General features: G+C 43.0%; 3 protein-coding genes and 1 long non-coding RNA gene across 5 annotated transcripts; 1 reads left to right on the forward strand and 3 right to left on the reverse strand.

Moving 5' to 3' along the window:
- Window positions 1-7719: 7719 nt before the first annotated feature.
- LOC120104820 lies at window positions 7720-9216 on the reverse strand. 2 transcript variants are annotated; one of them, XR_005507184.1, is made up of 6 exons: window positions 9185-9216; window positions 8994-9081; window positions 8847-8907; window positions 8647-8691; window positions 8276-8471; window positions 7720-7843 (listed from the first exon to the last, which is right to left on the reverse strand). It is a non-coding gene; the product is annotated as an uncharacterized LOC120104820 (long non-coding RNA). The 2 variants fall into 2 exon arrangements; XR_005507183.1 differs by having other exon boundaries at window positions 8847-8916.
- A 5-nt stretch (window positions 9217-9221) lies between these two features.
- Window positions 9222-10394, reverse strand: LOC120104819 (2-keto-3-deoxy-L-rhamnonate aldolase-like; the record flags this gene model as incomplete). The annotated part of the gene is made up of 2 exons (XM_039116644.1): window positions 9718-10394; window positions 9222-9277 (listed from the first exon to the last, which is right to left on the reverse strand). Coding segments are annotated over exons 1-2 (372 nt in total), but the record flags the coding sequence as incomplete, so codon positions are not given.
- Window positions 10395-11857: 1463 nt separating this feature from the next.
- On the reverse strand, window positions 11858-14472 carry LOC103699972 (rust resistance kinase Lr10-like). Its single transcript, XM_039116646.1, has 3 exons — window positions 13587-14472; window positions 13345-13371; window positions 11858-13225 (listed from the first exon to the last, which is right to left on the reverse strand). The coding sequence occupies exons 1-3, from the start codon at window positions 14311-14313 to the stop codon at window positions 12078-12080; spliced, it is 1902 nt and encodes a 633-aa protein (XP_038972574.1). The 5' UTR covers window positions 14314-14472; the 3' UTR covers window positions 11858-12077.
- Window positions 14473-14930: 458 nt separating this feature from the next.
- Window positions 14931-21474, forward strand: LOC113462143 (rust resistance kinase Lr10-like). Its single transcript, XM_039116647.1, has 4 exons — window positions 14931-15657; window positions 19795-19827; window positions 19933-19962; window positions 20048-21474. Exons 1-4 carry the CDS (start codon window positions 14997-14999, stop codon window positions 21211-21213), a joined length of 1890 nt encoding a protein of 629 aa, XP_038972575.1. The 5' UTR covers window positions 14931-14996; the 3' UTR covers window positions 21214-21474.
- Window positions 21475-23238: the final 1764 nt, after the last annotated feature.

The raw sequence follows: 23238 nt of genomic DNA on the forward strand, positions 1-23238 counted from the left end.
GCCCGGTGCGCGCATCTCCATGAGCACTAGGCCACGACGTAGGACGACCAACAACTTAGCTACTTCGTTCGCCTGAGCCAAGGAGCGACTCGACCTCGGAAGTCGGGGGGCAAATGATGGAGGGCAAAATGGATCGTCCTGCTCACAACGGAGATCACCCCATCTCGGCCTCGGCCACGGCCAGACCTCTCCCCTACTACGACCTGCAGCCATTTCATTTGATGCTTACGACAACATACCCTGGCCAAGCTCGGAGCACCCTTATATCTGCCTTACCTCCAAAGTCGCCTCTCGAGCTGGGCTCGGGGCGCACCCTTCTCCAAAGTCGCCCCTCGAGCTCGGCTCGTGGCGCGCTTATTCGCTAATGCGCCCCGGCCGAGCTCGGGGCGTCCTTATATTCGCCAGCGTGTCCCGGCCGGGCTCGGGGCGCCTTTATATCAAGCACACCTCTGAGCCAAAGAAGCTAGACCCGACTTCATAGCTCACCGAGCTGACCTCGCCAAATATATGCTGCGACCTCCAAAGTGAGTTGTACGTAATAACTTTACTGCGCCATGACTTGCTACACTGGCCGTCGCCATGCTGCGCAAATCGTGTGCCTCAAGTTAGCCTTGGCCACACGCCACACTGACTGACGCCATGCTTCCTGAATCGTGTGCCTCAAGCAAGCCTTGATCAAACGCTACCAGACCGAAGCTATCCCCTCCCATAATGGGGATGGGATAGACATCCGCCACCTGGGCACCTCCGCCGAGGGTATAAATAACCCCCATTAGGTAACATGAAGAACGGACTTCCTGGCCACTAAAAACTCCACTCTAACTTGAGCTTCGGAGGACCTCCACTGGAACCACCGGTGGGACTTTGTGCAGGTACGCCGTCGTGCGGAAAGGTCCCCTCTTTGTTCTCTGCCCCGGCAGACGGGTCGGTCAACTCCCCCGGCGTGGTCACCTCGGGCCAAATTTGAACCACAACAATGGCAATAAAAGATGGGGCTACCTGGCAATGTAAAGACAAATTAGAGTTTCAGGAGGCTCTGTCTCGTGCTATTGATCCATCAGTAAATTCTCTGGACTTGGAAGACTATGTTGTATATGATATATATGATTGAATTATCATTGTCTATATAATTTAATCTATTTCTATGCAAAATTAAGGACAAACTTCATCTGTGGGAATGTTGATTCTTTTCTATATAGAAGCAGCGTCGTTTCAAAATTTACCTTCTCTTCAATATCCTGGCTTAAAAGTCTGGTTTCCGTCCAGGCATTTTGATAGAATCTATAAAAATACCTGTTCAATTCTAGCTGACGGCTTGAGACCAGATCTTCTGGAATTTGCTTCTTGGTGCAGCTTTGAATACCAAACTGGTAGTTGTTACACCTGCGAACTCATATAGCTGGCTTTAGCTGATGGGATTATCCATATTGTTGCGACTTTGGCTATCCTTACGACAAAGGAGAATAACAAAATAAGAAGAAAAAAGAAAAAATAACGAGAGTACGCAATATATATGTGGTTCGATCTGTTAATCTATGTCCGTGGGTAGAGACGATGCAAAAGTTTTACTCAAGACATTCAACAAATTTTCACCTTTGAGCCTTACCTCAGTCCGGTGTGGCGCTCCGGTGGCTCTCCGGCGATAAATCAAGGAAGAAGGACTCGGAAGAGGAGCTTCGGATTCAGCGGTGATTTCTGGCAATTTGGATGGAGAAAATCAGAGGAGGAGAGGAAAAATTATATAGGCAAAATCTCCAAGTTCGATTCGAACTCGGAGAGCTCTTGACATGCCCTCTTCTCCGCTGGATTCGGGGAGGAAGAAGACCCCACTCGGGTTTTCTTTCTTGACCGCCCCCATGCCAGGCACGGATCAAGTTTTTGGGTCTGGCCACTCCGGGCCGGCCCACGAGACCTTTTATTTTTAGGGGTATTAAAGTTATAATTATTATCAACCATAAAAGTATCAAATCTTCGGTACCATTGCCTAGGTAACTGTTTCAAGCCATATAATATTTTTTCCAATAGCAAGCATGATTTTCTTTACTAGGAATGAGTAATTACTTTGGCTATGTGAGATACTGGGCTGAAGCCGGCAGCCCCAGCCGACTTCAGCCCAACACCCCTTTTGAAAGGGGCATAGCAGGGGACCGCAGACGCGATCCCCTCCATCTTCTTCGGGCGCAGAGACGCCGCGGGCATCCCGCGGCTGCACCGCGGTCGTCCCGCGTCCACCTCGCGGCCGCATGCACGGCAGCTGATTTCGCCTCCGCCGCAATTCCCGCGGCGGAGAGCCGTTACAATGGGGCTATAAAACCCCCGTTCCTCCTCCTTCGGAGATCACCCAAGCCCTCCTCCCTCTCCTCCGTCTCCTCCTCTCCCTCTCCTCCCTCTCCTCCCTCTTCTTCCTTTGTTCTTGCCTCCCGAGTGACCGGCGTCCTCTTCCCGACCGAGCGCCGTCCGGATCCCCCTCGCGGCCATCCCCTGTTCCGAGATCCATTCTCTCGGTTTCGAATGCCGCCGTCGCTTGACCGCCGGATCAAACAGACGCGGCCGAGATCTTCCTCCCGTCGCCTCCGTCGACCGCCGGTAAGCCTTCTCTTGCCCTGTATTTCATTGTTTTTTTTCTGTTCAAGCCCCAAACTGAGGTCATCCTCGGATCCTCCATCTACGGCCGAGCCGCCGTGGCACTCTGCTGCCGGCCACGACCGCCCTACCAACGGCCGTGTCCCCCGCGAGCCGCCGGCCGGGCCACTGTCCGGCCACCTAGGCCGCCCCCCCCTTCCTCCCCTATTTTCCCATCTCCCTTGTCCGTGGGGAGATTGGGAAGGAAGAAGGCCCGTTATGGGCCGAACTGGGCCAAGATTGGGCCCAGTTCACGGTGGGCCCAACTTGGGCCCAGCTTTAAACCGAACCCGAATCCGAACTTGAACTCGAACCCGAAACCAGAACCTGAAACCCGAACCCATTTGGCCAATAAATGGAATTTTGTAGTTAAGCCCTTGACAGTATGTTATTTCATAAAAGGATCTTCTATAAGTTATGTTTGATCCCTATAAGAAAGATTATTACATAAGAGTCCCCAAATGTATTCGATTGGTCCCTCCACTAAAGTTTTATTATAAAACAGTACCCTGTAATTAAGTATTAGCCCCTGCAATGCATAAATAATCCATTAGAGACCAACTTTGGGGGCCCTATTGGGCTGGATCTATGCGGGCCAATTGGGCCGTGTCCAATATGGGCCCTATTGGGCCATGCCCATTATGGGCCAACTCTGAGCCCTGTTGGGCCATGTCCAATGGTATTACTTTTGGTTTTGCTTAGCTTTGAAATTTATAAAGAAATTAATTAAATGTTAACAGGTGAACCTGATCCGCCTACCTGAAGTAGGAATTAAGCGAGGAGAGGTATAACTTAATACTTCGAGTGTGATTTCCAAATTATTTGATAAATAGATTAAATTCTAATAAATGTTTTGTATTCTATAAAATGGGTCTGGCATGTTAAATTTTATTTGAAAATTATGCTTTGAAATCCGTAAACTATGACTGAAAAATTTATGAAATCTGTTTTTATATATATGTATTCTCAGCATGGCTATGATCTGTTCTGTTCTATTCTGGCCCCGCCAATGGGGATTATACGTTGGACCTGTCGACTTGTAATCTGTGAGGAACCGGTTTCGACACCGCGCCACCGGTGATTAGAATAGTGGTTTCTGGACACCGGCTGCCATCGGTGGGTAAATATAGTGGATTTGGCACTTTTTTGTGCAACACCGGCTGCCATCGGTGGATAAAAATAGTGGATTTGGCACTTTGTGCAACCCATGCCACTGGGTTACGTGGCCGTAGCCTATCATGTTGAGATTCTGATATCATATTTTTGGAAAAATGATAATAAGTTTTGAAAACAGTAAAATGATGTTATTTATTCCAGATATTATCCTGCATTTTGATCTGATATGCTCTGACCCCACTTTGGCGTATTTTGTTGCTTACTGGGCTAGTGTAGCTCATTATTCTGTTTTCTCCACTTTTCAGATCCAGAGGCTTGATCTCACAAGATTGAGGAGTGCGCTAGATTTTCCGATGATTTCTTCGATTATGGGCATTTTAGTTAAATTAGTTTGGACATTTGAACTATGTTGGCATATGCTATTTTGAAATTTTGTAAGACCGCTTTTGAACATTTTAAATAATTATGTCATCTTTGAATAGCTGTATCTGCTTTGATATGATCTGCTGCCTTGCGCGCCCGTGCGGCCCGCCGTGCGGGCGTGCGGCGTCTGCCGCGCCTCGGGCCCGGGGCGTGATAGGCTATGACGTAGATTTATTCTTCCTAACTCATCATGCAAGAAAGCTACTTTGACATTAAGTTGCTCAAGCTCTAAATCGAACGTGCAAACATTACAAATAATACATGTATCGAGCTATGCTTCACAATAGGAGAGCAATTCATGAAAGTCCACTCCACCTGAGTGTAGCCTTTTGCAACTTACAATGCTTGGAACTGTGCTACCTCAGTCCCAAGAATACCTTCCTTCTTCTTCAAAACCCAATTACAACCTCCTACTCTTTTATTATTAGGCAATTGGACTAACTCCCATTCTGAAGTGATTTTTCTGAAGTGACAAAATCTCTTTATTCATGGCTATGGCCCATTCTATGACTTCTTGCTGTTAATTGCATCCTGATATGAGGAAGGTTGCTCATCCACAATACTCTCAACTACCATAAGAGCATAAGCAACCATGCCTGCATATTGTAAAGATAGTTTAATCTTCTGTCCCGACCAGTAGCAATATTGTACTGCTATTGTTGTTGTGACATATAGCGGACTCATTAAAAGTAACATCTCTGCTAATAATAATTCTGAATGACCTAGAATCATTTATACACTACAATCTATATCCCTTCACCCCATATGCATATCCTAGAAATATGTATTTTCTTACCCTCAGTTCAAGTTTACCATCATTCATACGAACATATGTAGGACAACAAAATATTTTCAAATAAAAATAATTAATAGATTTACCGGACCATACCTTATATAGAATCTGCACTCAATTGCATTGATTGAGATCAATTTATTAGTTACCATATTGTAATAATTGCTTTAGCCTAGAAGGTTTTGCTAAGGCCAATATTTGTGAGCATACAACAAGCTCTCTCCATGAGTGTCCTATTCATTTATTTTGTAACTCCATTCTGCTATGGTGATCATCGTAAAATATGGTATCTCACTATAGCTTCATTCTTGGAAAACTCGTCAAATTCTCCTCAACAATACTCCAAGCTATTATTGGTTCTCAGCATTTTAATCTTCTTTCAATCTGCTTGTCAACCAAAATTTTTCACTGTTTGAATCTGACAAATACTTCATCCTTGTATTTTGGAAAATACATCCTGACATTTCTAGAATAGTCATTAATAAACATCAGAAAATAACGATGTCCATTTATCGATGTAATTGGAGAGGGACCCCAAAGTTCTGAATAGATGTAATCTGATGCACCCTTTGATACTATGAATACTAGTACTAAATTTTGTCCAGCACTACTTGCTAAATACACAATGTTCGTAGAAATCTAGTTTCCCTATCTTTACACTATCAAGCAGGGCTCTCTTAAATAGAGTCATCATCCATCTCTCACTCATATGCCCTAATCGCACATGCCATAACTGAGTAACATCTGTATTTAACAACTTTGATGATAAAGAAACTATTGTAGTACCAGTTATTGTTTTACACTATAAGTGATACAAGCAATTCACTAACCTTCCTTTCAAAAATACAAGGGGCCTCCTTAGAGATTCATAACAAACTATTCTCACAATATATTTATACCCTTGAGAATCTAGAGTATTCGAGAAAATTAGGTTCTTTTTTGACTTCTGAAACATGCCAAACTTCTAAGATCATCATAGTACCATCATACATCTCAATTTGAATTCTTCTAACCAACAACCATAATGAATTTATTGTCCCCCAACAAAATCTTTCCTCTCTTAGGTTAATAGATAGAAAAACAATCACTATAAGGAGTCATATGAATAGAACAACATAAATTAAGAATCCACTCTCTCCTAGATCTACTGATAATAATTGACAGAACTTCACTACCAACATCATCGGAATTTTCTTGCATCACACTAGTATTAGCATTAGAGATAGTCACTATCTTTTTCATCATTTTCTCTTTTTTGTGGACAAAGTCTTATAATGTGCCCTTCCTTGTGACAGTGGAAATAATGAATGTTTTTGAGTTTCAACTTTAATTTAGACTTGCCCCTACTGCTAGAACCCCTTTCAAATTCACACCCAGATGTTCGGGTTTGGAGTACCTCGAGTAGCACCAGTGTCAGAGTGGGGGATCTCTCCTGCGTCCTTCGGCGGGAGTATAAGCCAGGACCGGACTGTGCTTGGATTTGATGCTTTGGTCTTCATCCGAGGGTAGTACTATTTTTATGGAAGGTGGTCTGGGATCGCCTACCGATGAGAGCAGTGCTTAGTGGACGTGGTTTGAGGATTTTCTCAGTATGCGAGGTGTGTGATGTTGACGAGACGGTAGACCATGTGATGTTTCAGTGCACACGGGCAAGGATGCAATGGCAGGTGGCGAGATTCCCGTAGGGGGCTTCGTGCCAGCGGGACCAGTTCTTACTGGCCATCTGCCGATGGTCTGGTACGCCATTGTTACGCCAAGAGGCTATCAGAGCGACCTGCACAACCTACCAGATTTGGCTGGCAAGGAATGCTCGAACTTTTGGTGAGTATAGATTGTCGCCGAGGCTCGTGGTGGAGAGCGCCCGAGTGTAGGCGGCGGAAATTAGTCATATCTCATCCTTAGAAGGGCCTTTGATAGCTCGGGATATTTGGGGCTCCCATTCTACTCAGGCAGTACCCCGTAAGATATTCTTCACCTAGGAGCCCCCATCCCCGAGTTTTCTCAAGGTCAATTTTGATGAGTTCGTCTCGAATGGAGGTATGAGGGGAGGCGCGAGTTTTGTTATCAGGGACCCGGACGCCATGGTGGTGGCAACAGGCGGTTATCAGCTATTTGACATCTCCGTGCCTGGTGCGGAGCTGAGGGCTGCCTAGGCGGGCTTTTGACACGCCCAGCTTGAGTTACGAGCCAGCTCAGTCATCTTGGATGGTGACTCGGATACAGTCATCAGTTGGATCCAGGGGGTTAGAGAGGTGCCGGCGGCAATCACCCATTGCTTCGTGACATCTAGACAATGACGAGGCATGGAGGTGCCTTTTAGGCCAAGCATGTATTTCATGAAGCTAATGGAGCTGCGGATTGGGTGGCCGCCGATGTAGCCAGCCATGTTGCACTACAAAAGAAAGGATATGTCCCGGCGGTTTTTTTGGTCTCTACCGACGCTTTTAAGCGTCGGCGAATTTCCAGCCCACGCACCCCAAAGCATGGGTCAGACGTCGGGTAGGTGGGCGTGGGTCCGATTTTTGCCGACGCGAATAGAAAGCGTCGGCAGAAACAGGGCTTTCCCGACGCTAATAGAAGCATCGGCAAAAACGACATTCGCCGACGCTTTAAAGTGTCAGGAAAGCCCAAAGCATTCCCAGTTTTGGGTTTTCGCCGATGCTTTAAAGCGTCGGCGTAGGCGTGCCATAACTTTTTTTTACTAACGCTTTAAAGCTTCGGGATTGCTATTTTTGAAAAAAAAATAAAAATACGAATATAAATTAAAGCCATATCAACCTGTGCTCGGATTATGAGGATGTATGCATTCCTAGCGGCACCATTTAACACTGAATCTGCATCGTCATGCCTTAGGAGCTTAAGAGCCTCCTCCTCTTGCAATGCAAAGACCTTAAGAGCATAACACAATGGGCATGTAAGATGAAGTTGAACAAGAAAAAATGTATAGACTTAAATTATCTCTACCCAACCACAGTTAATACTCTTCTTATGAAGATATTAAACAAAATGACACAGGAAATCTTTTAGACAGCGTTCAACTGACGTTCCTCACTGTAAGTTCTACTCAAATCTTGATTGTAGTTAGATCTTCAAATGGAACCTGATTGCATCTCAACAGGGCAACAATATGCGGTGTGGCAAAAACATATAACATAGTAATATTAAGTAAAAACTAACATTTTGAAATAATGAATCAATTTGGACAAGGAAATTGATAAGGAAGCTTGGGCATATATACTTTCAGGCAAACATAATACATGAAACAAGATAAGGTATAATTTCTGCCACCATGTAAACTGAAAGGTTATTGTAATGTAAGACCTGTGGTGCAGAATCGGCACCAGCAGAGACAGCAGCCTGTGATTCCTTTAACACAGTGAACCAATCCTTTTGCTTACGTGCTTCATTACACTTGGCCAAATGGGTCTGGAGAGCATGCACTTGTGAGAAGTCATTAGAGCTGGTTTCCTTTCGTGATAGCTTGTAATGGTGAATTGCCTTCTCAGCTTCTCCCAGTCTGTGAAATATGTGCAGAAATATCAAGTTTTGTTTAAATAAGGCTATGGAAGAAGTAAATTATGAGGAAAGATGCCACCCTTCCTTTGAGTTTAGTACTCCACATGGAAGAAGATCACTTAGAATATAAGCCAATCATAATTAAATCAATATGTAAATAAGAACCTAGTGAGTACCTTCAGCTTACGCAGAGACCCAGAGATTTCCTCTATCAAAAGAACCTGAAGATGATCAAAGCACATATTAGAGGTTCTAAGCAATTTAAAACAATCAATTCAAAATTCACAAGAATCCCCCTTTTTTTTAGCAAAACAGAGAGAAGGACCACAATACATAAGAGTTCCAGATGTTTGGAGCACTTAAGAAGCTTCATTACCTTAGGCATTTCAAAGCCAAGTAGCTCAATTTTCCACTGAACATAAGCTCCTTCAGGAACACTAGAAGGCCTGTTCATGAAATCTCATTAGTATTTTCAAGTGTTTTGTTCAGAAACCAAGATAGCCAATTGGTTTAGAAAATTGACCTTGTAAACAAGTTCCAAACAAGGTCTGTAACAGAGTGTTTAAGCCGGCCACAAACAGTAATGTCTGGATCACCTGAGCTTTCTCATCCTAAAGCAATAAAAGTGGTTTCACGTACAATTTTTTTTGAAAACAAAAGCTAAACGAACCATCAACCTCATGGATCATGCATATTTGTGTAATTAAGTCATACATTTCCTCCACCCATCTGAGGAACAAGAGCAAATGATAACAGTGGTGCCAAGCATAACCAGGTAGTGCTGGAAACCGAGAAGGATAGCCTCCGCTGCATCGAAATTTCGCCATTAAGCCAAACAGGTGACGCTAACAGCCAAAAACCCACACCAGATGGAAAACAAAGTAATGAAACCCTCAAAAGCAGAAAAAGGAAGAACATTAAATAAATCCCACTGAATTAGCAACAAAAGACCAAATCTAGTAGGAGCACCTACCCAGATAAGAGAGTAATAATACTTCAACTAGATACAAGCGGCACATATACGAACATTTATTTTCATATTAGTAATCAAGAAGCATATTAAAGATACAAAGAGAGTCAAGCAGGTCTCGAACGAGTAAACTAAATTCAAACAAATAAAAGTTAAAAAAAGAGAGGAAACAATCAGTTCTTATACAGCAAACACAATATAAAATAGCAAAAATTTGGGGAGAGAGAGAGAGAGAGAGAGAGAGAGAGAGAGAGAGAAATGGTGGTTTTGGGCTCACGCCATGGAGGAGGACTGGTTTCCTCGTCAACCCGCGCCAGGTAGCCATCATTGATGCCGTAGGCGGAGGCGCGCACCACTGTGTGGACGGACCCGTGGACGCCGCGCGGCGGGAAACGACAGAATGAGACGGCGAGCTCGGCAGCGCCGGGGGACTCGATCATGGGGAACATGAGTCCCTGGGGGCCGAGATCAAGGGCCTTCTTGGCCCAGGCGGCGGAGAGCTCTGGAAGGCGGAGGATGGCCGGGGTGCGGGCGGCGGCGAGGGCGAGGAGGCAGGGGAGGGCCTCCGCGATGCCGCCAGAGCCGTGCTCCATGTCGACGACCACGTAGTCGTAGCCGGCAAGGCCGGCGATCTCGGCGAGGGTCGGGGAGGAGCGCAGGAGGAAGAGGCCGTAGAGGGTCTCGCCGGCGATGAGGCGGGACTTGAGGATCTGCGGTTCGAGGGAGAGGGGGGCGAAGTCGGGATCCAAGGAGGCGGCGAAGAGGTGGGCGAAGATATCATCGCCGGAGCCGTTCTGCTTCTTGAATCTGGAGGGGGTTAGGGAGGGGGGGGCGATGATGATGAGAGAGAGAGAGAAGACGAGGAATGGACGAGGAATGGGGATGATGATCCCCTCTTAAAAAACTCTGGAATGGGTTGAGGGTGGAGGGCGGTGGCCGGGAAAACGGAAGGAGAGAGAGAGGGCTCGTTTCCGACGACGCTTTTTAGCGTCGTCTTATCCGGCGACTACACCGACGCTTATTAGCGTCGTCCTTTGCCGACGCTTTTTTACAAGCGTCCGCAAATTTTGACGCTAGACCAAATATTGCCGACGCTTGTGAAAAGTGTCGGCAAAAAAGCGTCGGTAAAACCGACTTTTCCTGTAGTGTTGGTGGTATCCTGTAGGCTTGGGATAGGGAGTTGCCCCGGGTGCTCTGAGATATTCTGTTTTCTGATTTTATTGGGTGTATTCGTACTCGTCAGGTATGAGTTATCTATCTTAACAAAAAAAATAAAAAATATAAAAATAAAAACTACATGAATAATTAAATTTACCAATAATGAAATAAATTGATGAAAATAGGATATTTAATTTATCAATAATTAGTGGCTAGATATAAAGTGATATACCTCCCTCCACAAATGACTCTATCAAACTTTTAAGATTAGTCTAAAATATCTCATTTCTGTACTAGCAAGTCATACCGAGAGTACTCACAAAAGTCTTTTGATTAGAAGAGAGGAAACAACTTGATGTGATTGAGAATGGCAATACAAAGGATGCATGGAAATTCTTTCTCTAGTGTCACTATTATTATGAAAAGATAGCAGGTCAATAAACAGTAAACTTGAATTAGTTGAGTCAACAAGCGCGTTTCCTGATTAGGTCATGGTCACAGACTGGGCTCCCTCTCCCTTGAAAAATTCAATGCTAGACAAGTTAATGAGTCTTAGAGACTTGGTTCACTTGTCAGGCCTATAAGCGTTTACTTTGCAGAGAATCTTAGACATAATTTGACTCAGACTTGGTTTTCTCAAGTGTGGTGGAGGGAAAAGGAACAGATGGAAATATGAAAAGTCCACATTGATAAGCTGGCGTATTGGAAACGTTTGAATCCGAAATACACTGTCATGGGCCAAGTAATGGTCAAGCTTGGGACCGACCACTTGACGGTATCCAGGAAATTTCGCTACCACTCTTAATAGTTTTGCTCACGACGGTCCTAAAACTCCAGGTTTTTTCCGGGAGTATTTTAGCTCCGAACTGTTAACTGATATATTCTATTGAAAATAAATTGATTTACGTTTAAATAACTAGCAATGGAATAATTAGTTTAGCTCATAAGTTGATTTATGTTTATAAAAGCTAGCAATGGTGTAAAGGACATACCAGCAAGAGTTCCTGAACAAACAGACGTCTCATTAGGATAATTTTCCTAGAAGAAAATCACCTGCTTACCCATAAAGTTGGGCGACCTTTGGTTTCACTAACATGAGCTGTTGAGCATCTAACTATGCACTCTTCCCACGCAAAAATGTTGTGGCAGATTAATTTTTATTATTGGAGTTCTAGTCACCTAGTGTGAAATTACTTTGCAATGACCCTTGATCAAATCCAGGTATATATCCTAACCACTGTTAATAAATAAGCATATCAATCATGTAACCTTGTAAGAGCATTAGTACTAAACTATCACCACGATAATAACAAAAATAGTCTATACCAATATTACAGACCTCAAACCTTCAATTACAGTATCAACCCACAATTGAATACTTATTATTCACCACACTGATACGTAAACATAAGCAAGCATGGTTTTGACGATTACACTTGCATCACTTCTCGACAGAAGTAACGGAAACACTAACGAACATCAAACTTCTTCTTGCTCAGAGTATGGTTCGGGGATAGTTGTCAAATTTGTGCTAAGACGCCTATCAGACAAAGCTACGTGAGTATTTAGTGGACCAGCAGAAGTGAAAGGATTGGGAGGCATTACCAAGTTCTCCATGCTTCCCTCTAACATCTGCACAACACTTTTCATTGAAGGGCGATCCACTGGATACCACTGTATGCACCAAAGTGCCACAATAGTCAGGTTTCTTGCAATAATTGCATCGTTCTCTTCAATAATGTGGAGCCCAAGCTCCTCCTCCTGATACAAACGATTGTAGATCCATTCTGGGAAGTACACTTGGCTGGTGTTTTCCACTGTTGCATCCATGTTCTTCCTCCCACCCACCATTTCCAGCAATAGCATTCCAAAACTATAAACATCGGATTTGTATGAAACATTTCCAGAGTTCCTAGAGCACACTTCTGGTGCAATGTAACCTGCAGTCCCTCTGGCAGCTGTCATTGACACTATGCTTTGGTCTTTCGAACACAACTTTGCAAGCCCAAAATCCGAAATCTTTGGACAAAAATTATCGTCTAACAAGACATTATGGGGCTTAATATCGAAATGGAGGATACGTTGGTCACATCCCTGATGAAGATATTCAATTCCTCTAGCTATGCCAATGGCAATGTTATGAAGCCTGTCCCAGCCTAGCAATGTACTTCTACCATTAACTGAGAAAATGAACTTCGCCAGCGATTCATTTGGCATGAATTCATAGATAAGAGCTCGTTTAAATCCGTCAGCACAGAATCCTAGAAGACGCACGACATTGACATGGTAAATCCTACCAATGGTGCCTACTTCATTTACAAAATCTTCACCGTTGCTGCCTATAGATGTTAGGAGTATCTTCACGGCAACAGGTACTCCATTAGGAAGAAATCCTTTGAATACACTGCCGTAACCACCCTCACCTAATTTAGTTTTGAATTGATTGGTGATCTTCTTGATATCAGCATAAGAATATCTCATGGGTTGAAGAGCTTTATAGTCTTCCAAGAACTTTTCAACCTTTAGTTGACTTTCCTTTTCCTTCTCTCTTTTTAGCAACCAAGAGTGGCATACCTTAATTGAGATTGCCGTTGTCACTAAAAGAACCAAGGTGCTCAGGACTGCACCTGCACATTTGTAAAAGAGCATCAGAAGGCATTGTGAGCACTGGTGCGGTATCCATATGTAATTTCAGTAAGAGAGGGTGAAGATATCTGGTCCTTGTAGATAAATTAGATGGCCTTACCTATAATCAAACACTTCTTGCATACACCTACATAGAGATGATGGGAGAAGATCAGCAACATTGCTATCAAGTGCAAAGCAGACTGGTCAAAAATAAGTTGAGAAATTTGCAGTTTAGAAAATACTGAAGTGCGAGAACTTTGCATAACAAGGTGACTCTTAGGACACCATCCCTAGAGCGATGGAAATGAAGAAACAAAATTGGGAAAACCATCAAGAATAACCAATAGGTGAAATACTGACCTCTATGATCATGATCCGGCGGAGGGTTGAGTTGAGGCAGAGGATTGGGTTGAGGTTGGTATGAACACATAATTTCATGACTAGTAGAATTGTGGGGTTGACAAGTCCCTCCTCCAGTTTCGCAGTAAGCACAATCAGGTCTCTCCCACGTTAGAATAGGATCACGTATGATGAAAGTAGCATATGGCCATCTCCACTGGTTGGTCTTTATTGGTGTGCAATATTTTGGTAAGTTAGCCAAGTTCGAAGATGGTCGCACGAGGAAGATGCGATTATCAGATTCACTTAGGCAGTCGATTTCATCATAATAATCGAAGTAATCGTATCTGCTGTTGGTTGCTGTAAATGAACAGTTGAGGAATATGAAGTCCCGAATCACGTCTTCCAGGCCGTTAGTGTAGAAGCGGAAAGGCGAGTTGGAAACATCAACGTTCAAGAGGAGGGATTCGCAGACTTTTGATTCAAGACGGAGAATCTGTCCAGCATAATCGATGAATGCTATAGGAAAAGCTCCGGATGATGGAAGCTTGATGACAGTGTCACTACCCTGGCAAGCCAGCTCGAATCCTGGATAGCCACAGTGCTCTGGGTAGTCACTTCTCCAAAATGGGAATCTGATTTCGGGGCCGTCCGGACTGCAGCTGGAAGGCGGACAATCATCTTTGCTAGCTCCAATATCCAGAAAGACGAAGAAGAGAATAGTACAGAGGGCACCTAACCTACCCATCCTTCTTCACACATACAAAGATTGCAACGGTAGCAAGTTGTGGTCTCCCTACAATCATAAATAACTCCCAATCAGGCGTCCCATAGCCCTTTGCGGTGAACAGAGAGAGCATAATATGCACACTTTCAGCCTCCAAGGCTTTTCCATGAACAGAGCGATCACTTCAATCAATTCCTTGCTGCTGAATAGTCACAGGTAAGAAGACAACGCAGGAAGAAACTGATCTAACTTTTGAGGTCAAGCTCGTGGAAAAGATTGCTTACGCGCAAGGAGCTCGAACAAAATACTGACCATACGATTTTTCCACACGAAATTTCCAGCTGAGTTACCGTCGTTGCTTTCTGCCAAACAAAATCAATCCGACCCAGTCGGCTAATAATACATCCAAACAGAAGTAGAAGAAGGGAGGAAAAAAAATGCAGGACTGTCTCAGTGATTTCAACATCACCTTGGAATCAAATTAGCCGCCGCGAGGAAGCTTCCTGAGTCAAACATCTGTTTTCTTCTGGAAAATTAGGCAGCACTTCAGCGTAGATAAACACGCGTTTTCAAACGCGTAACGGCCATCTCCTTTTTCTCAAACACGCACGCTGATTTGGCCGCGTGCGCATTTACATTTTTCCAACAAGGAGTACCCTATTTACCCAAATCCACCGTTCTTTGGAGCCTCATCCCCTCCATCCATGGACCCGAGACGGCTGGCCTCCATCATAGCCATCTTGTGGTTAACGCCCACCATCGCCTCCGGAGAAGACTGCCGCCCTTCTTCTTGCGGAGATCTCCGGAACATAAGCTACCCCTTTCGCCTGACCACCGATCCTCCCACCTGCGGAGATCCCCAGTACAACCTCACCTGTGATCAGAACCGAGCCGTCTTGGAGTTGTACTCGACCAAGTACTACGTGGAGAAGATCTCCTACGAGGACCAGGTGGCCCGCGTCGTCCTCGCCGACCTCGATCCCGCGAGCTGCTCCCCGCGGTCTCTACCCTTCGTGCCTCCGTCGATATTCACGTATGGCGATCCCTACGAGCTAGCGAGCGACACCAGCGTCACGTTCGTGACTTGCCCCGCATCATTGGAGGGCGATCCTTCATATATCCCCATCGCTTCTTGTGTCGATCATTCTTCCCCCTCCAAAGAGTACTTGCATGCGGTGGTGGGATATGTGACGGTGGCCGCTCTTCGGAACAGCTGCGCTACCGCAGGGACGGTGCCGGTGGCGGGCACGCTTCGGAATCGCACGCAGGCTGCGGTTCGCGACGTGTTGCTGGGAGGGTTTGACATCTCGTGGTACTACGTGGCTTCGGATCATCGATGCGAAAGCCCACTCCAATCCGCTCGCTGTGAGTTCCCATCAAGCTTCCACCGATGTTATCACGGAAAGATGACTCCTTGATCCAATTTAATTTTATAGGTTCATATTAAAAAGTTATTTAGTTGTTGACTATGAAATAGAAGATGAGATTTTCATTTTTTTTTTGCCCGCAAAACCATACACATGAAGGGTCCTTGACGATTTTCATCCTGGATTTAAATGCAAAAACAATTAAAGATTTTATATTAAAAATAATTACTTAGTAATTTATCGTAAAAGAAAAGATGAGAATTTTTTTTTACAAAACCATACGTATTAAGGGTTTTGGAAAATTTTCATCCTAGATTTAGATAAAAAAATGGTGATAATCTAAACAAATATATATCAAATAATTATTATATATATTGGAAGTTCAATACACGTATATTAAAAGTTTAGTAAATATGTAGAGCTCAACTCATACTTAGTCCCAACAATGAAATTGACTAAAAATTCTTTTCTTGCATAATCAATAAGTAAATAATTTTTTATACAAAATCTTGAAATGTTATAGTATTTGTACTAGAGCAAAATAGAAATTTTGGAGCCTGTTAAATCTACTGATGCCGGAGTGACCAAAATTCTGAGTGGTCGCCTCAGAGTCAGCACACTCGACAGAGTGACCCCATGCAACCTCCCATTCCGGCAGTGACTCTGTCCAGAGCCTCTTGCCTGATCCCATGGAGCCCTCGTTGAAGTAGGGCGTCAACCTTGATAAGAGGATCAAGAAAATGGACTTCCAGATTCAGTACTTTAAGGGGTAGGTTCCGAGGGCAACCAACGACCTCAACTTCTCCTCGGAGCCTCCCTTCTCCCAGCATATCATGGAGGAACCGATCCCACATCGGTTCAAGATGCCTTGGGGAGCATACTCCAGAGACGAATGGAGGTGCCGACATTCTGAAGATCGAGCACATTTGAATTTTCTCTAGTAGCCAAATCTAGAGATGCCTCCGGAAGCATACTTTGAACATGAACGGAGGTGCCAACCTTCCGAAGACCGAGCCACTCGAATTTTTTCTAGGTAGCCAACCCTAAAGATGCCTCGGGGAGCACACTCCTGAGATGAGAAGATTGAGACCACTCAAATTTTCTCTGGATAGCCAACTCCAGAAATGCCTCAAAGAGTATGCTCCTAAGATGAGAAGACCGAGCCCACTCGGATTTTCTCTAGTAACCAAACCCAGACATACCTCTAGGAGCATACTCTGGAGATGAATAGAGGTGTCGAGCTCTTAAAGATCGAGTCTACTCAGATTTTCTCGGGTAGCCAAACCTAGAGATTCTTCCAAGAGCATACTCTAGAGATGAATGGAGGCGCCGACATCTCGAAGATCGATCGCCCTCAGATTTTTTCTGGGTAGCTTACCCTAGAGATGCATCGAGGAGCATACTCCCGAGATAAGAGGACTGAGCCCATTCGAATTTTCTCTGGGTAACCAACCTTAAAGATGCCTCGAGAAGCATACTCCCAAGATGAGAAGGCCGAGCCTACTCAGATTTTTTCTACATAGCCAATCCTAGAGATGCCTCAGGGAGCATACTCCTGGGATGAGAAGATCGAGTCCACTCGGATTTTCTCTAGATAGCCAACCTTATAGATGCCTTGGAGAGCATACTTCCGAGATGAGAAGACCGAGCCTACTCAAATTTTCTCTAGTATCCACCCCTAGAGATGCCTCGGAGAGCATACTCTCGAGATAAAATGACCGAGCCCACTCAGATTTTTTCTATGTAGTCAACTCCAGGGATGCCTCGGGGAGCATACTTCCAAAAAGAGAAGACCGAGCCCACTTAGATTTTCTCTAGTAGACAACCCCAAACATACCTCAAGGAGCATACTCTCGAGACAAAAAAATCAAGCCCATTCGAATTTTCTCTTCTTGATTTTCTCTGGGCAGCCAACCCCAGAGATGCCTCAGGGAACATACTCCCATATGAGAAGATCGAGCCCACTTGAATTTTCTCTGGGTAGCCAACCCTAGAGATGCCTCAGGGAGCATACTCCTGAGATGAAAAGACCGAGTCCACTCAGATTTTCTCTAGTAGCCGACTCCAAAGAAGCCTCAGGGAGAATACTCTTAAGAAGAGAAGATCGAGCCCATTCGAAAGCTGGACTTCAGAAAGATTAGTCGAGAAACTCAAAACAGGCCCAAAGCTCTGCGAGTGGAGGGGCTCGAAACCGAGCAAAAAGAACTACGGTGAAAGGTCGAGGCGTGGCGCAATGACCTATACTTTAATAAAGAAGCAAATAACAATATGATATCTCTCATTCTCTTTATTTTTACATTACCTTGTTTTTAAATTACTAGTAGGACTCTACCTTAATTAAGAGTAGAGATAGCGATAGACTTTTTTTATCAAAGCTCCAGTTATATCCTGTCCAACCTCATCCATCTACCTTCGAATGAGTGATGTGATGATAGTGAAAGTTTTTGAAGCCGAGGCACCTAAATCCATACTATTTGAGTCCTCTTTCTTTCGATTATTCCCTTTTCTGTTACTCAAACGCCAATAGCATGCTTGTGTATCTACCCTTTGCTATGAGAACTTGCAAAGAAGCTTTCTCGGATCCCCATCTCTAGGGGGGAGAATAGTCCACCCAACACTTTCTCACTCCTTTATTTCTCTCTATTTAAAAATAAAAAATGAGTAGAATTGATCTTAATATTTCTCTTTTTGTATGACTTAATTTTTTCCTTTTCAAATCCTAAACATAATTTTGTGTTTGCTCATATACTAATTGAAAAAAAGGAGGGGGACTAGAATATAGAATGTGCTATGAATGCGAGCATCTCAATCTAAGTAAGTATTTATCTATGTGTGCATGTGACTTTTTCCAACCAACCATCATGTAAGTGTTTACTAAATCAAGTAATTTTGTAATACCTACACACACATATCCGCCATAATAAAAGAGTAATCATTTTTCATAGGAAAATAAAAAAAAGCAAACTAAAACTATCGATCTATCCACCATCCATCAATTATCATTCAATATAATTGCACTAACTTCAACTTATCCATGGAGTCTTAAATTTCAACATATGTACCTCGATTCTTAAAAAAAAAATCACATATTATCTCATAAATGTAAGTTGCATCTAAAAGAAGCTTTTTGAAGGATATGCATAAAAAAAGTTTTCATGCATCAGGTAATAAAATATAAACTGACAAATTAGTTACTCTTTGCATGTTTATATTTAGATCGCAAAACTCTGTAATTATATCTTAGATTCTTTGCCTCATTTTGCACTAGAGAATTGCATATACAATGCATATGAATCAAAATGGAGAGATAAAGTAAAAGAAAAGAATTAAAAATGAGAAGAAAAGTAGCATTAGCTGAGGTCCAAGATTGTGAGGAGAATTCAGAAACTTTTGAAATAATAAGTATCAGATAGATGCAAAGCACATGTTTGTGGAGGAAAAAAAAAAACAAAAATATCATTAAATAGCAAAAATATCATTATATCAAGTCTTACTGTCTACCTTAAGAAGTTATTGAAAATTGTGTAGCATTTTATTTATTATTTTAAAGGTGGAGTCAGAAAAGGATGGAGTCGTGCACCAAAATGTGCAACACACATCTTCTTGAAAAGAGAATAAAAGAAAAAAAATGTAGAAAGTTGGAAAGTACTAAGACAATTATTTTAAAGGTATAGTCAAGACTCGAGAAGGGGTAGAGTCCCATCCTAAATATGTGCAATGCATGTGGCCATAAAAGGAAAAATTGAAAATATTATGGACTATGATATGGATATGGTGCGAAGACTTGCATAGTACTTTAGTAATTATCATTAAGATGGAGTCATGTCTATAAAAGTTTCTACAGTAATAGTGGAGATAAGGATTGCACATATTTAATTTTAGTGCTTTCATCCACAAATCGATAGCTTGATGGGCAATAAAATATTGTTAATTAATATAAAATATTATTTTTAAGCAAAAGACTCACCCAATATTTTATTGAGGTATGAATGAGTACAAGCAGGTCCAAAGGCTGAAGAGGGATAAGCAGGCCTAGCTCCTCAAGGTTCATTGGAATCAAACATTTGCGAAGGAACATACATGGTTCAAAATGTTGAGAACATTTATTAAATTATTTGTTTTTGGTCTCGCGCAGGTTTCTTCCAACAATTATGGCTCATTATACAAGGTAAGACCTTTGAAAATCATTTTTGCTAGATGACAAGATTTTTTTATTTCTCAACAAGACTGACGTTTTTCAACTGCTTGGGTTAATTTTTTGATATGTTGGTAGGTGCCGTACCACCGTTTCTTTACTTTGAAGGTACAGTTAGTTGTTTATCTTGCAAGTACTGGTGACCTTGTTGCTATGTACATCTGAAAATCTCTTAATGTCACTCTTTGCATAGGACACTTTATCATACCAGGACGAACAATCATTGGGATATCATGCTTGATGGTCTACCTCGTATACAAATTACGAAGGAAGCATAGATCAATGGACAGGAGAATCGAAAATTTCTTGAATGACTACAGGAATTCCATGCCCATCCGGTACTCTTATCGGCATATCAAGAAGATGACCAATCAATTTAAAGAAAAATTGGGCCAAGGAGGTTATGGTTCAGTGTTCAAGGGAAAGCTTACGACAGGCCGTCCAGTGGCAATAAAGATTTTAGAGAAGGCCAAAGGAAATGGGCAGGATTTTATCAATGAAGTGTCCACCATTGGAAGGATTCACCACACCAATGTGGTGCAACTCATTGGTTTTTGCTTTCATGGTTCAAACAGAGCTTTAGTTTATGAATTCATGTCCAATGGATCACTAGATAAGTATATATATTCGCAAGAAGGAAAGGATGAGACATTGAGTTGGGAGAAGATGCAAGATATTGCCCTTGGAATAGCACGAGGGATTGAATATCTTCATCGAGGTTGTGACATGCAAATTTTACATTTTGATATCAAGCCTCACAACATCCTTTTGGATGATAAGTTCAACCCCAAAGTATCTGACTTTGGATTAGCAAAACTCCATCCTATGGAAGAGAGTAGGGTTGCGGTAACTGCTGCAAGAGGAACCATAGGATACATGGCCCCTGAGCTATTCTACAAAAGGGTTGGTGAAGTCTCTTACAAGTCCGATGTTTATAGTTTTGGGATGTTATTGATGGAAATGGCAGGCAGAAGGAAGAATCTAAACCCACATGCTCCACGAACCAGTGAAATCTACTTCCCCTCATGGATTTATGACCAGCTTGATCAAGGAAGAGACTTGGAAATGGAGGATGCCACTGATGATGAAAAGGAAATTGCAAAGAAACTCCTAATGATAGCACTACGGTGTATACAAATGAATCCGGCAGAGAGACCATCTATGAGCCAAGTTGTAGAAATGTTAGAAAACAAAATGGAGGATTTGCAAATGCCATCAAAGCCTTTTCTATCATCTCTAGGCAAGGTGTTCAAGGAAGATCATGCAATCTTCATGGAATCCTCAGAATCGTTATGTGAGCCTGGAAGCAATACAAACAATAGATCATATGATGAGATAATCTCTTGCTCTTCCAAATAATAAAGTAAGGGAAGGTGTCTAATAAGGATATCTCAGTGTTCTTGTGGTCGTCTAATAGAACAGTTGAATATTGGATGTCTTAGGAGGGGCTTCCTGTCATCTGTGTACTCTAAATAAGGTGGATATTATGAACTTGTATGTTGGTATCACTGTGAACTTTATCTGTGTACTCTGAATAATGATATTATGAACTTGTATGTTGTTATCCCTGTGAACTTTGTTTACTAAAGTTGAATAAAATGTTGACAAAATGAAATGAAAGGAGTAGCAGTGGCTGTTGCAACTCCAAGCATCCTCATGTGCTATGGAGATCAGTTTCTTGGAGTTAATTGTTTATAAATTAATGTTCAATCCAATTATCTGCAAGTATGATCAGCATATATACGATCAGTATTATCTGACCTTATTTTTCCAGCCATGTATAACCAGCTGCTGGGAACCAGGCTAGACCATGGTCGTCTAATAAGAAAAGACAAAACATTGGGTAACCATGGTGCTAGTGTGAAAATAAGCAGATAAACTAATTTTTTTTATTGAAGAAACATCTCAAAGACAGTTAGAAAACAGAGGTTACATCTGCATTTGAAGTCCAAGATCTTCTGAAGTTGCTAGTAAAGGGGAAATTTCTGAAGCTGTAAATGGTAACAGTTTGCTCAAACTCAGACAACCCTTCAACTAGTCCGCTGACATGTCGCAGCAGAATTCAGAGCATTTCAGCAAGGGCTGTGCAAGAGTCTAGATTTATTAAAAAAAATCAACTCATCATCGGTCACTGGAGTTTTTTAACTGATGACACCTAAAAGCCATGAAGACGTACGCCCCTAATACTTTGTGTTGCTGGAAATTGGATCCGGGGGTGGCCGTCGGTTGAGAAGGTGGAGCTCCGGCGAGGGTCGGTGAGTGGTGTGGAGTGATTGATTATAACCCTATTTGATTTTGATGAGCTCAAAGCAATTGAGTATATCTTATGTTATACTAATGAATTCAATCTAGTGTTTCAGGCAAATATTTGTGAATTTATGTTTAAGTGTCTCTAGCTTTGGTTCAACATATTTTGGCTAAGTATGGAACTCAGTTTGAACCAAAGTCTGAAGCTCGAGTCGACTCCGGAAGATTACGAGTCGACTCCAAGTGTTTCAGAAGTTCTGGCACATGCTCGAGTCGACTCCGGTACACTACGAGTCGACTCCGACTGAGAACTGACAGAAGGACAGAAAGTTGATTTTCAGACCCTGTCAGCGAGTCGACTCTAGAAGGGTTCGAGTCGACTCCGATGGTTGCCGAGTCGACTCCCGACGTTTCCGAGTCGACTTCAAAGGGTAACAGAAGAAAGACAGAACAATGTATTTCAGACCCTGCAACCGAGTCGACTCCAGAAGGTTACGAGTCGACTTCGAAGTTTGGCGAGTCGACTTCTAGTTATGTTCGAGTCGACTCTCAGAGGAAAGCAAGACTAAAAGGCTGTTCAACTCCAAAGACAGAGGATCAGTTTTCGGGCTCTGAGAGCCGAGTCGACTCCAAGACGATCCGAGTCGACTCCGAGGCAGTTCAACTCCAAAGACAAAGAATTAGTTTTCGGTTTCTGAGAGCCGAGTCGACTCCAAGATGATCCGCGTCGACTCGAGAAAGAAATGCAGAAAAATAGATCTCTGGAACCCTGAGAACGAGCCGTCTCCAGAGGGCCGAGTCATCTCCGAACATTGGCGAGTTGACTCCAGGTTTGGCCGAGTCGACTCCAGAACGGGACAGCACTTTAATTCAAATCCAGAACAGTGGGCAAGTCGTCTCCAGTAAATTATAAGTCGACTCCAGCAACAGCCGAGTCGACTCCAGATCGAGCGAGTCGACTCCGACCCCAACGGATACATTGTCAGGAGTTGCAGATTGTGCAGAACGGCCACAAATTAGTATCTAACGGCTAGTTTTTAATGGGGACTGTTTAAATAGCCAGAGTGAACAGTGGTAGACACCAAGAGAGCTATTCCATTCAAACAAAAAGGGATTTCCACCTACCAAAGGCTCTCA

Source organism: Phoenix dactylifera, unplaced genomic scaffold (genome assembly GCF_009389715.1).
Source record: "Phoenix dactylifera cultivar Barhee BC4 unplaced genomic scaffold, palm_55x_up_171113_PBpolish2nd_filt_p 000117F, whole genome shotgun sequence".
Taxonomy (NCBI): Eukaryota; Viridiplantae; Streptophyta; class Magnoliopsida; order Arecales; family Arecaceae; genus Phoenix; species Phoenix dactylifera.

Excerpts from the sequence above, each read along its gene's own strand:
- LOC103699972 (XM_039116646.1), bottom strand. The coding sequence starts at position 14,313 with ATGGGTAGGTTAGGTGCCCTCTGTACTATTCTCTTCTTCGTCTTTCTG. Across the intron at positions 13,372-13,586 it reads GCCGGATCATGATCATAGAG|GTGTATGCAAGAAGTGTTTG; the intron begins GTCAGTATTTCA and ends ATCTCTATGTAG. Across the intron at positions 13,226-13,344 it reads CAAGAAGTGTTTGATTATAG|GTGCAGTCCTGAGCACCTTG; the intron begins GTAAGGCCATCT and ends ACAAATGTGCAG.
- LOC113462143 (XM_039116647.1), top strand. The coding sequence starts at position 14,997 with ATGGACCCGAGACGGCTGGCCTCCATCATAGCCATCTTGTGGTTAACG. Across the intron at positions 15,658-19,794 it reads CCCACTCCAATCCGCTCGCT|GTTTCTTCCAACAATTATGG; the intron begins GTGAGTTCCCAT and ends GGTCTCGCGCAG. Across the intron at positions 19,963-20,047 it reads ACCGTTTCTTTACTTTGAAG|GACACTTTATCATACCAGGA; the intron begins GTACAGTTAGTT and ends CTCTTTGCATAG.